Raw genomic sequence first — 12,873 nt, 5'->3', positions numbered from 1 at the left:
AGAAAACGATGAAAATTTTTAGGAAAATGAGAAGAATTTAAAAGATATGAGTAGAAATTGTTGGAAATTGAGGTCAAATTATAAGAATATCGGAAGGATTTGGAGGAAAAAGGGCAAAGTTTGAAAGAAAAATGGGACAATTTAGAAGAAAATGAGGAGAATTTGGAGGAAAAATGGCAAAATTTGTAGGAAAATGAGAAGAATTTGTAGGAAATTGGGGAGAATTGGGGGGAATTTAAAATGAGAATTTGTTGGAAATTGATGACAAATTTGAATAAAATGGGTAGAATTAAAATGGAAAATGGCAAAATTTGGAGGTAAATGGTGACAACTTGTAGGAAAATTTGGAGAATTTGGAACAAGATGAAGAGAAAATGAGGAGAATTTGTAGCAAAATTGTGTGAAAAATAACTCAAAACTCCATAAATCTTAAATATCTATCAACATATTTATTTTCTAAATTTCATCAAACAAGCATATAAAACTATAATTGTACATAACAGTGCAATAACTGCAAAACAAATCACAAAATAATTTGCATAATTTTCCAACAAATTTTTCACTTCTGTTTCACAACTTTCCCTCATATCATCAATCAACAACTTTGTATCATTAACATCATAAGCAGCTGCATCAACACAAACATTCCTCAACAAATCAAGCTGCTCAAGATGCTTAACACCCTGAAATGCATTTACATTTATAATTTTAATTCGATTATCCATCAAAATTATTTCAGTTAATTTCGGATTAAAATCAAAAAGATGCCATTCAATCACTTCAATATCATTGTAAGGCAGCCACAGTCCACGAAGTTCTGGAAATCCTTTCAAGTCAATCTGTCGAATTTCTTTGAGATTAGAATTTAGAATTGCAAGTAATTTGAGGTTTTTAAAGAAGTCAGAGATGCCACGTGGGATATAATGGATTGTGTTGTTGTATGTGATGAGGGAGTTGATGGATGTGGAGTTGATTGTAAAGTTTGGTGAGATTTTTGGTGAAAAATTGAGGAGGATTGTTGAATTTTCGGTGTTGGGTTCAGTTGATGTTGAAGAATTTGATGGAAAAATTGTGGAATTTTCTAAATTTTCTTCAGTATTGTCGGCTAAATCGAGGATTATTAAATTGATGATGGTTGAATCGGTTGAGTTGATGATAGTTGAATCGTTGAGTTCTGTAGATGATGAATCATTGAGTATTGTGAATGTAGAATCGTTCATTATATTGAATGTTTCATTAAAATGTGAAGAGTTGTCAACAGAATTTGATGAATTTATGGTGAAAATTGAACTTTCAGGACTTAAAATTGTAAAATTTGAAGTTAAATTGTAATTATTTGACAAAATTATTGTGGAATTTGCATGATCATTGCTTAACAAAGTGTCATTTGAGAGTTCAGTAGTGAAATTAGTAGAATTGTCATTGAATTCTGTTTGATTCTCTTGATTTGAAACTAAATTGACATTATTAAGGCTATCTGTAGTGTTATTGACACTTGTGACTATATTATTAGTGATATTACTGTCAGCTGAAGTGATTTCATCAATTTTCGTTTCCAAATGACTAGAATTATTATCAACATTACTGACTTCTGCAGTTAAATTGTCAATTTTGATATTTTCAATCAATTCAGATGCATTTTCGATATCTTCGGCATAATATTCAGTCGAATTCTCAAAATCATCTTCAAAATCCTCAAAATTAAGTTTAGTTAAGTTCAAATCATTAAATACTTCTTGATTACTTTCAGTATTAGACTCACTAAACAGCTCCTCATCATTTTCCTTGATTTTATTAAAAAAATCTTGAATTTCTTTAAGATTCTCTTCCATATTTTTTAAATTTGTAATGTTTTGTGTTGAGTTTTCGATTGGTGATTTGTTCTTGCGGAAATTTAGTAAATCTGCCAAAATTGATGCCTCTTTTGATGAATTTTCTTGAACATTTCTGGTTATTCGTTGCTTTTTTGATGATTTTTCAAAATTTTTGATGGCATTTTTTGTTAGATTTTCTGATTCTACTTTATTTAATACTTGTTGAGTTTCTTGTTTGTCATTTTTATTTCCTTGAGTACTGTTGTCATAGGATATATCAACCATCACCCTATCTACGTCCATCTCTACATCATTTTTGACTTTCTGCTCGTAGTTCTCTTCATTTTCAAAATCTTGAGCTAGTTTTAAGGTATCAATTGACTTTAGATTTTCAAATTCATCTGGTTCATTGAAATTTGGTTGATTTGATTGAATTTGAACAGTTTTATTGATGTGGTCATCAAAATTTGTATCTTCTAGGTCATCTATATATTTTTGAGGCTCATTTTTATTTGAGCTGTCATCATCAGATGACCCAAGATTCGATTCCCCAAACTTCCCAAACTCAACATAAATATATTCCACAAGATCGTCCTGAACTTCACTAAATTCTCCACTTATTGACTCAACTTGTTGATTTCGTTCGCGAATATCAAGATTATTTGAAATTTCACATTCAAATCCATCAGTCAAGTAGTCAAGTTGAGCTCTGTTGATAGTGCAGTTGATGTGAATTGAAGTTAGATGCTTAATGGATAGAAGAATGATCAAGATTTGAGGAAGACTACAAAAGAAATTTAATTAATTTTTTAGTTTGTGAAAATTTAGAAGAAAATTCAAATTTGACGTAAAATTCAATTAATAATTTGAAATTAAATTAAAATTAATTTTAAAAGTTTGAAATTGAATCAAAATTTAAATTTCAATTTTATGATTAGATTCAATTTGAATCAATTTGAATTCGGTCTGAATTTGATTATAAAATTAAAATTTCAATTCTGATTCAATTTTAAACTTTTTAAATGAACTTTGATTTAATTTTAAACTTTAAATTGAATTTTAAATCAACTTTGAATTTTTTAAATTTTAAAAGTTGACAGTCAACAATTGATGAACTTGAACTATTTTGTATGTATTTAAAGTTGTCATTTAACGCAAGATTTGTGTGTCAGGAAGGAAAAAAAAGTCATTTTCTTTTCACCAACGACGCGTCAAAAATGATTTAATCTTTTGGGAGAGTTGAGAGTCTTCAAGGTCGATTTTGATGATTTTTTTGAATTTAATTTGAAATTTAATATTTAAAAAAGTTCGAAAAATTATTGATTATTGGAAACTTAAATGTTTTTTTTGGAATTCACAATTTTCAAAATTTATCAAATTTAAATTTAATTTTATTTCAACTTTTTTAAAAAATTTCAAAAATTTTAAGAATTTTCAACCAATTTTCAAATTTTCAAATTTGAATTAATCCTTTAAAATTCACACTAATCTCATCAACACATGTCTCATTAATCCCCACAAATTCTCAAATTTCACCATCCTAGCTCAATACCAACCTAACTTCCATGGCTTAATTCACTTCAAACGCTAATTCATTACTGAGGAAAATTCTCAATTTTCTTTCAAAATCAAAGATTTTTCTCCAATTTTCCTCTCAAAATTTCATTTTTTTGTCGATGATCTTCTCACAATTTTTTTGTTTTCTATTTTTATGAACACAAACATTTTTTTTTCGCAGATTTTTGTTTTCTTTAATGGAAAACTAGAAGGGAAATTTTCGGATGATGAGAAGGTTGAAACTGAAAGTTGACGGATAAATTGAGAAAAAATGTTGGATTTTATTGGCAGTTTGCACATTTTTAAATTTTGTAAAATTTTAAAATCTTTAAAAATTTTGTTTTAATTTTCAAATTAATTTAGTTTTTAAATTTGAAATTTTTGATTGAATTTTTAATAATCTTATAAAAGATTCAAATTTTTAAAATTTAAATTTGACATTTTTACTTTATTTAAATTAAATCCTTTTTATTTTCAAATTAAAATTTAAAATCTTTGTTAAATTTATTTATTTAACTTTATTTCCAAATTTGTTAGAATTACAATTTTCAAGTTTATTAATAATTTTAAAAAATTATCAAATTTTTAAATAAATTCTCAAAAGTTTAGATTTTAAATAATTTTTTAAAAATTACAAATGTAAATTTTTAAAAAATCTCAAATTTTTAAATTTCAAACAAATTTTTAAATTCGTCAATTTTTTTTTAAATTTCTAAATTTTTTAAATTTTGAAATTTTTTAAAAATTTTTATAAAATTTTAGAACTTTTATCAAAAGCTTTTTATTCCCAAAAACCCAAAACATTTGATTTCCCAACTTTAATGTAATAACGAAGTGTTGATGGACATAAAAATAGCCGCACACATCTGACACTTACTTTGTATGTTTCTATGCGATTTACTCAAGCCGCAAGCGAGAAAAGAAAAACATACAAAAAAAAAAAAGTTGAAGAAGAAAAGCGCGGCGAAATTCGATGAGAGGAAATGAGAATTTGTGGAAGGTCAGGAATTGAGTTGTATGAGACATGTTTACAAGTGAGTAAGCTCATCTAATGTGATTATGTGTATAAATGAATCATGACATGTCAATTGACTTTGACATTTATTTGGCTGTGGTTTTAGGATTTTTACTTGATTTTTGAGGAAGAATTTTATGGATGGTGATTTTGAGGTTGTTGGAACTTTTTATTATAAATAATATTGGTGATCGATTTTAGTGGGTGCTCTGTATATCATCAATTATCTTAAAATAGCTTTTTATATTATTGCTGATTAATTTTTGACATATGTTCGGTTTTTAGTGTAAATAATCATTTAATTAAAAAATATTGAATATTGATAGAAATTTGAATTTATTGAAGAATTGAGTAACTTTAAAATTATAAATATGTTCGCGAGTAGAAATGACGACGCGGAAACTTTGAAACGCTGAAATAAAAATCAACCAAAAAACACCGAAATTCTGCTAATTTCAAAATAGATTTATTTCAAGGCGTATCAGCTAACGTTTCACTATAGAAAACATGTAAAATAATTAATAAAAATTCATAAAATAAAGCAAAAACTGCTTACAAAAATTTAGTGCGTCTTCTCGCTTTCACGGTTAGTTTCAAGAGGGGTAAAACTATGAAATTATGCGAGGGGATTGAAACTTTATAAAAAATGTAGTAATTTTCGTACGGATTCATCAAATTGAATGCAAAAAGTACGTTAAACAATAAAATACGCGACAAGTATAGAAATTAAGTGTGAAACTTAATGAAATTAATTACGCACGTTATTAATCGACTAAATTCATTAAATTAATTCAAAAATGTAATCAACGTTATTGCTCAATCAATAACATTCTCCGGGAGGAGGACTGGTTCGCTGACATGATATCCAGAACACTTTTATTCATGTAACCATCAATTTCACGATTATTGCATATGACTAACTGTCTCTGCTTACGATGTATTGGTAACTTGATAGATGAGGGAGGTTTTGGATAACGAATATGTGAGGGACGTCGTATGACTGAATGATCTGGAGCTATACGACTCGTTCTTACTGCTGTGGATAATGGAACTTGTGGAGGAGACGACCGTCTGGCCCTTTGTTTTGCCTTTGTTGTGAATAGAGGAGACTTTGTCGTCTTAATAAATTGTTTCAACGCTAATAGCGGCATATTCTGCTTGTCTAATTCACTTACTTCAACATCCAGTGAATCTTTCGACTTAAAATAAGATAAATCCTTATTTGTTACACCTACATGTACTGCTAAAGCTCGCATACAATTACAACTGCTGGTTCCAGTTGTTCCTCTGATCTCTGATGATAAAGAATTCTCAATATAATCACCACCATAAACTGTTATACCTAATTTGGTTTCTAATGCAACTGGTTTTCCTGGACCACCTTCAATTAGTCCTTTGATACTTTCAATACAGTATGCATGAGGGCTGCCAATCAACATGACTGGTTCCTCATTAAAATAGCTGTCAAAGTTCACGTCTTTCAAATAAGGGAACAATGACTTCATCTTGTCCATGTCCAATGATCTAGCTGGCAAATTAAACTCATCAATTGCATAACATCCTTTCAGAATTATTGGCTCAGAATTTTCCAAAATTCCTTGCAATTTCATATCAAATTTGATTGCAACATATTCTCTAATTGTTTTGTCTGTCCATGTTACACTTAGAAGTTCAGGAGTTCCTTCAATTCCTAAAGCTTCTCTCAAATCATTCCTAACAAGTGTAACTTCTGAAGCTGAATCTCCAACAGCATATGCGACAACAAATCCATTAGATCCCAAAAATCTATTTTTAAACATTTTAACAGTGCGTGGTAATTTATCGGCGACTTGATTAATTTGAACTGTTGACACAGAGTTTGGAATTACATTATAAACTCGTGCTGGTGGACCTCTGGATGAACTTGCACTCGAAAATTCATTAATGTTCTGAAGCTGCGCATTCGCTCTCTGAATTGCATTTGCTACTTGTTGTTGTTGATTTGACATTTCTACATTCGGTTGGCTCGGATTATTTTGTGGTGCTGCATTGTTGACTTGTGTTGGTGCATTATCATTTCGCGTTACAGAATTCATAACTTGTTGTGCGTGGTCTGAATTATCTCGCGTATGTGATCGTCGCTTCAAATAGCCACCACTCGATTTGTCACACACAAAATGTATCGATGCATGATGTTTTTGAGAACATCTTCCAAATTTACCCAACTTCATACCGCAACTTACTTTAAGTTTGCACTCATTAGCCATGTGATCTTTTGATATCACACAATTTCGGCACAGTCGTTTGTCATTTATTGACCTTAATCGTTGCCCTTCTGACAGCTCTTGATACTGGCTGCACTCTACCGAATAATGACCAGGTTCATTGCAAAATTCACAATTTTTGCTAACTGCATTAAGTAATTGCATGTCATATCCCATAAAAGGAGCAATTTCACGATCTCGAACTTCAAATTTGTAGCCTTTATCATTCCAAAATCCAGTTGAAGTTGATTCACTACTAATAGACATAACTTGCAATGTTTTTGTCTTCTTATCATCCTTCTTGCCTTTGTTCTTTAATTCATCAGGTTTCTCATCCAAAATTAATAATCTCTCCGTTAAATAATCATAAATAGTGTTGAGACATATAACAATTTGCTTTTCTGGATTATTTCTGACGTACATCTCCTTACATCTAGCCTTATCTTCATAATTAAATTGCTCATAAATTAGTTCTGCCAATTCATTGGAATTCAAATATCCCGTTTTAGCGTATGTGCAGGCTGCAAAATATCCCTGCAGTACAACTCGAATCTTGACAGCATCATCTCGATAAAGAGTTCCAGGTAATGAAAGAGTTTTAATGTCATTGCCTTTAAGACGTACCATTGTCATTGGATTACCAAATGACTCTTTCAAAATATCCATAACTTGCTTGAGTGTAAATATGTCGAATACATCCTTCACAGCATCAAAAGCATCTCCTTTCAGTGCTCCACGAACGTGTAACTTTATTGTTGGATCATCATATTTACACACTGCTCGATATCTGTTGACATCCTGTTCGAATTCAAGCCATTTCATCACGTCTCCATCAAACTCTGCAATTTTTGGCATTGCACGACGCACCGTTGCTAGTTCCTTTTCAGTTTGAATACGTTCCTGACAATCAGTAAATCTGGACAGAACTTCTAATGTGCTCGTATCTCCTTGAGAATTATTCACTGATATTTGTGGTTGTCGATTATTGTTAACATCCTCAGAATTGCACTTCCAGCGCGTTGATTCACTATCCGGCGAATTGACGTTTGCAGCATAAAATGTGCTCATAGATAAGGAATCACTGGGAACTGCTGGGTCTGTACTTAAATTAAACGATCGACCTGATTTGTTGACATTCATTTCCTTACGCAAATTCTGCATTTCGTTCATCATTGAGTCAAATCTCAATTTTGCTTCGTTCCTTTCCTGCTCAAGAAGTCTCATAAGCTGCTTCCTTTCATTATTTGCCAGCATCAAATCCTTTTGTAAACGTTCAATTTCACTACTGGATGTTGAAAGAGTTTTTTGCTTCACATTCTTACTGGATCTCTCAAATGAGTCCAAATCACAAGAATCGAATTCACCATCCGTGTCAAACTCATTCTCAATACTGTCAATTGTCGTGTCTCTCATAAACCGCTTTCTTCTTGTAGCCATTGAATTCTTATATCCTGATGCTTTATAATATGTGACAGCTTGTGGATTCATAACATTGTCTCGACATGCCAAACATAACCACGGAACTGCTTCCTCTGCAATTCCTTCTTTACTTAAACCAACGCATTGCACATGATAAATTTGATTACACGTAAAACACAACATCATAGGGTTGAACTCATACTTTGCTGTCGTTGGCTGTAAATACTCAGCACTTCTCACAGGCAGCTTGCATTGTAATGCACTACACTTGAATTCCGGTCTAATCTTCGTTCCTGGTAGATAATAAGATCGAATTCTAGACATCAAATTGTCTTTTTTATCGACTTCGCTAATCCATTCTGGATTCAACTTTCCATCCTTAAAAACTTCCATCGTAACAACAAAATTCCTTGAATATCCTTAAAATCACTCAAATCCAAATCCTCTCACACTTCCTAAAACTGACTTCAATTCCTCAAATGGAATAAATTGTATGGCTCAAATACCACCGATAACCATTCGCTCAAATACGAATTAGTTAACGCTTAATTGACGTGTTTTCAAATAAACAGCGGTCAATTAATTAACTCAAAGTCAAGTGCTCTAACCTCACCAAAGAAAAAAACAGAAAACTAGTTAATTAAACTATTTTCTTACCAAAATTACAGGACAGCTAAATTCTTTCAAATGCTCTTAAGTCACTCCACGAAGTACTTTAGCAGCAAAAGCTCAATAACAAAGCTTCCAATAAATTTTTTGAAAAATGTTCGCGAGTAGAAATGACGACGCGGAAAATTTGAAACGCTGAAATAAAAATCAACCAAAAAACACCGAAATTCTGCTAATTTCAAAATGGATTTATTTCAAGGCGTATCAGCTAACGTTTCACTATTGAAAACATATAAAATAATTAATTAAAATTCATAAAATAAAGCAAAAACTGCTTACAAAAATTTAGTGCGTCTTCTCGCTTTCACGGTTAGTTTCAAGAGGGGTAAAACTATGAAATTATGCGAGGGGATTGAAACTTTATAAAAAATGTAGTAATTTTCGTACGGATTCATCAAATTGAATGCAAAAAGTACGTTAAACAATAAAATACGCGACAAGTATAGAAATTAAGTGTGAAACTTAATGAAATTAATTACGCACGTTATTAATCGACTAAATTCATTAAATTAATTCAAAAATGTAATCAACGTTATTGCTCAATCAATAACATTCTCCGGGGAGGAGGACTGGTTCGCTGACATGATATCCAGAACACTTTTATTCATGTAACCATCAATTTCACGATTATTGCATATGACTAACTGTCTCTGCTTACGATGTATTGGTAACTTGATAGATGAGGGAGGTTTTGGATAACGAATATGTGAGGGACGTCGTATGACTGAATGATCTGGAGCTATACGACTCGTTCTTACTGCTGTGGATAATGGAACTTGTGGAGGAGACGACCGTCTGGCCCTTTGTTTTGCCTTTGTTGTGAATAGAGGAGACTTTGTCGTCTTAATAAATTGTTTCAACGCTAATAGCGGCATATTCTGCTTGTCTAATTCACTTACTTCAACATCCAGTGAATCTTTCGACTTAAAATAAGATAAATCCTTATTTGTTACACCTACATGTACTGCTAAAGCTCGCATACAATTACAACTGCTGGTTCCAGTTGTTCCTCTGATCTCTGATGATAAAGAATTCTCAATATAATCACCACCATAAACTGTTATACCTAATTTGGTTTCTAATGCAACTGGTTTTCCTGGACCACCTTCAATTAGTCCTTTGATACTTTCAATACAGTATGCATGAGGGCTGCCAATCAACATGACTGGTTCCTCATTAAAATAGCTGTCAAAGTTCACGTCTTTCAAATAAGGGAACAATGACTTCATCTTGTCCATGTCCAATGATCTAGCTGGCAAATTAAACTCATCAATTGCATAACATCCTTTCAGAATTATTGGCTCAGAATTTTCCAAAATTCCTTGCAATTTCATATCAAATTTGATTGCAACATATTCTCTAATTGTTTTGTCTGTCCATGTTACACTTAGAAGTTCAGGAGTTCCTTCAATTCCTAAAGCTTCTCTCAAATCATTCCTAACAAGTGTAACTTCTGAAGCTGAATCTCCAACAGCATATGCGACAACAAATCCATTAGATCCCAAAAATCTATTTTTAAACATTTTAACAGTGCGTGGTAATTTATCGGCGACTTGATTAATTTGAACGGTTGACACAGAGTTTGGAATTACATTATAAACCCGTGCTGGTGGACCTCTGGATGAACTTGCACTCGAAAATTCATTAATGTTCTGAAGCTGCGCATTCGCTCTCTGAATTGCATTTGCTACTTGTTGTTGTTGATTTGACATTTCTACATTCGGTTGGCTCGGATTATTTTGTGGTGCTGCATTGTTGACTTGTGTTGGTGCATTATCATTTCGCGTTACAGAATTCATAACTTGTTGTGCGTGGTCTGAATTATCTCGCGTATGTGATCGTCGCTTCAAATAGCCACCACTCGATCTGTCACACACAAAATGTATCGATGCATGATGTTTTTGAGAACATCTTCCAAATTTACCCAACTTCATACCGCAACTTACTTTAAGTTTGCACTCATTAGCCATGTGATCTTTTGATATCACACAATTTCGGCACAGTCGTTTGTCATTTATTGACCTTAATCGTTGCCCTTCTGACAGCTCTTGATACTGGCTGCACTCTACCGAATAATGACCAGGTTCATTGCAAAATTCACAATTTTTGCTAACTGCATTAAGTAATTGCATGTCATATCCCATAAAAGGAGCAATTTCACGATCTCGAACTTCAAATTTGTAGCCTTTATCATTCCAAAATCCAGTTGAAGTTGATTCACTACTAATAGACATAACTTGCAATGTTTTTGTCTTCTTATCATCCTTCTTGCCTTTGTTCTTTAATTCATCAGGTTTCTCATCCAAAATTAATAATCTCTCCGTTAAATAATCATAAATAGTGTTGAGACATATAACAATTTGCTTTTCTGGATTATTTCTGACGTACATCTCCTTACATCTAGCCTTATCTTCATAATTAAATTGCTCATAAATTAGTTCTGCCAATTCATTGGAATTCAAATATCCCGTTTTAGCGTATGTGCAGGCTGCAAAATATCCCTGCAGTACAACTCGAATCTTGACAGCATCATCTCGATAAAGAGTTCCAGGTAATGAAAGAGTTTTAATTTCATTGCCTTTAAGACGTACCATTGTCATTGGATTACCAAATGACTCTTTCAAAATATCCATAACTTGCTTGAGTGTAAATATGTCGAATACATCCTTCACAGCATCAAAAGCATCTCCTTTCAGTGCTCCACGAACGTGTAACTTTATTGTTGGATCATCATATTTACACACTGCTCGATATCTGTTGACATCCTGTTCGAATTCAAGCCATTTCATCACGTCTCCATCAAACTCTGCAATTTTTGGCATTGCACGACGCACCGTTGCTAGTTCCTTTTCAGTTTGAATACGTTCCTGACAATCAGTAAATCTGGACAGAACTTCTAATGTGCTCGTATCTCCTTGAGAATTATTTACTGATATTTGTGGTTGTCGATTATTGTTAACATCCTCAGAATTGCACTTCCAGCGCGTTGATTCACTATCCGGCGAATTGACGTTTGCAGCATAAAATGTGCTCATAGATAAGGAATCACTGGGAACTGCTGGGTCTGTACTTAAATTAAACGATCGACCTGATTTGTTGACATTCATTTCCTTACGCAAATTCTGCATTTCGTTCATCATTGAGTCAAATCTCAATTTTGCTTCGTTCCTTTCCTGCTCAAGAAGTCTCATAAGCTGCTTCCTTTCATTATTTGCCAGCATCAAATCCTTTTGTAAACGTTCAATTTCACTACTGGATGTTGAAAGAGTTTTTTGCTTCACATTCTTACTGGATCTCTCAAATGAGTCCAAATCACAAGAATCGAATTCACCATCCGTGTCAAACTCATTCTCAATACTGTCAATTGTCGTGTCTCTCATAAACCGCTTTCTTCTTGTAGCCATTGAATTCTTATATCCTGATGCTTTATAATATGTGACAGCTTGTGGATTCATAACATTGTCTCGACATGCCAAACATAACCACGGAACTGCTTCCTCTGCAATTCCTTCTTTACTTAAACCAACGCATTGCACATGATAAATTTGATTACACGTAAAACACAACATCATAGGGTTGAACTCATACTTTGCTGTCGTTGGCTGTAAATACTCAGCACTTCTCACAGGCAGCTTGCATTGTAATGCACTACACTTGAATTCCGGTCTAATCTTCGTTCCTGGTAGATAATAAGATCGAATTCTAGACATCAAATTGTCTTTTTTATCGACTTCGCTAATCCATTCTGGATTCAACTTTCCATCCTTAAAAACTTCCATCGTAACAACAAAATTCCTTGAATATCCTTAAAATCACTCAAATCCAAATCCTCTCACACTTCCTAAAACTGACTTCAATTCCTCAAATGGAATAAATTGTATGGCTCAAATACCACCGATAACCATTCGCTCAAATACGAATTAGTTAACGCTTAATTGACGTGTTTTCAAATAAACAGCGGTCAATTAATTAACTCAAAGTCAAGTGCTCTAACCTCACCAAAGAAAAAAACAGAAAACTAGTTAATTAAACTATTTTCTTACCAAAATTACAGGACAGCTAAATTCTTTCAAATGCTCTTAAGTCACTCCACGAAGTACTTTAGCAGCAAAAGCTCAATAACAAAGCTTCCAATAAATTTTTTGAAAAATGTTCG

At 32.5% G+C, this 12,873-nt stretch overlaps 1 protein-coding gene across 1 annotated transcript; it reads right to left on the bottom strand.

Moving 5' to 3' along the window:
* Positions 1-420: 420 nt before the first annotated feature.
* On the bottom strand, positions 421-3,428 carry LOC139094587 (GATA zinc finger domain-containing protein 14-like). Its single transcript, XM_070645702.1, has 2 exons — positions 3,371-3,428; positions 421-2,598 (listed from the first exon to the last, which is right to left on the bottom strand). The coding sequence occupies exons 1-2, from the start codon at positions 3,379-3,381 to the stop codon at positions 450-452; spliced, it is 2,160 nt and encodes a 719-aa protein (XP_070501803.1). The 5' UTR covers positions 3,382-3,428; the 3' UTR covers positions 421-449.
* Positions 3,429-12,873: the final 9,445 nt, after the last annotated feature.

The sequence above is a fragment of the Chironomus tepperi genome, unplaced genomic scaffold, assembly GCF_022539635.2.
Source record: "Chironomus tepperi strain 1889 unplaced genomic scaffold, CSIRO-AGI_Ctep_v1 contig_354, whole genome shotgun sequence".
Classification (NCBI taxonomy): domain Eukaryota; kingdom Metazoa; phylum Arthropoda; class Insecta; order Diptera; family Chironomidae; genus Chironomus; species Chironomus tepperi.
The sequence above is the reverse complement of the archived record's forward strand: the minus strand, read 5'-3'. Positions and strand labels throughout refer to the sequence as shown.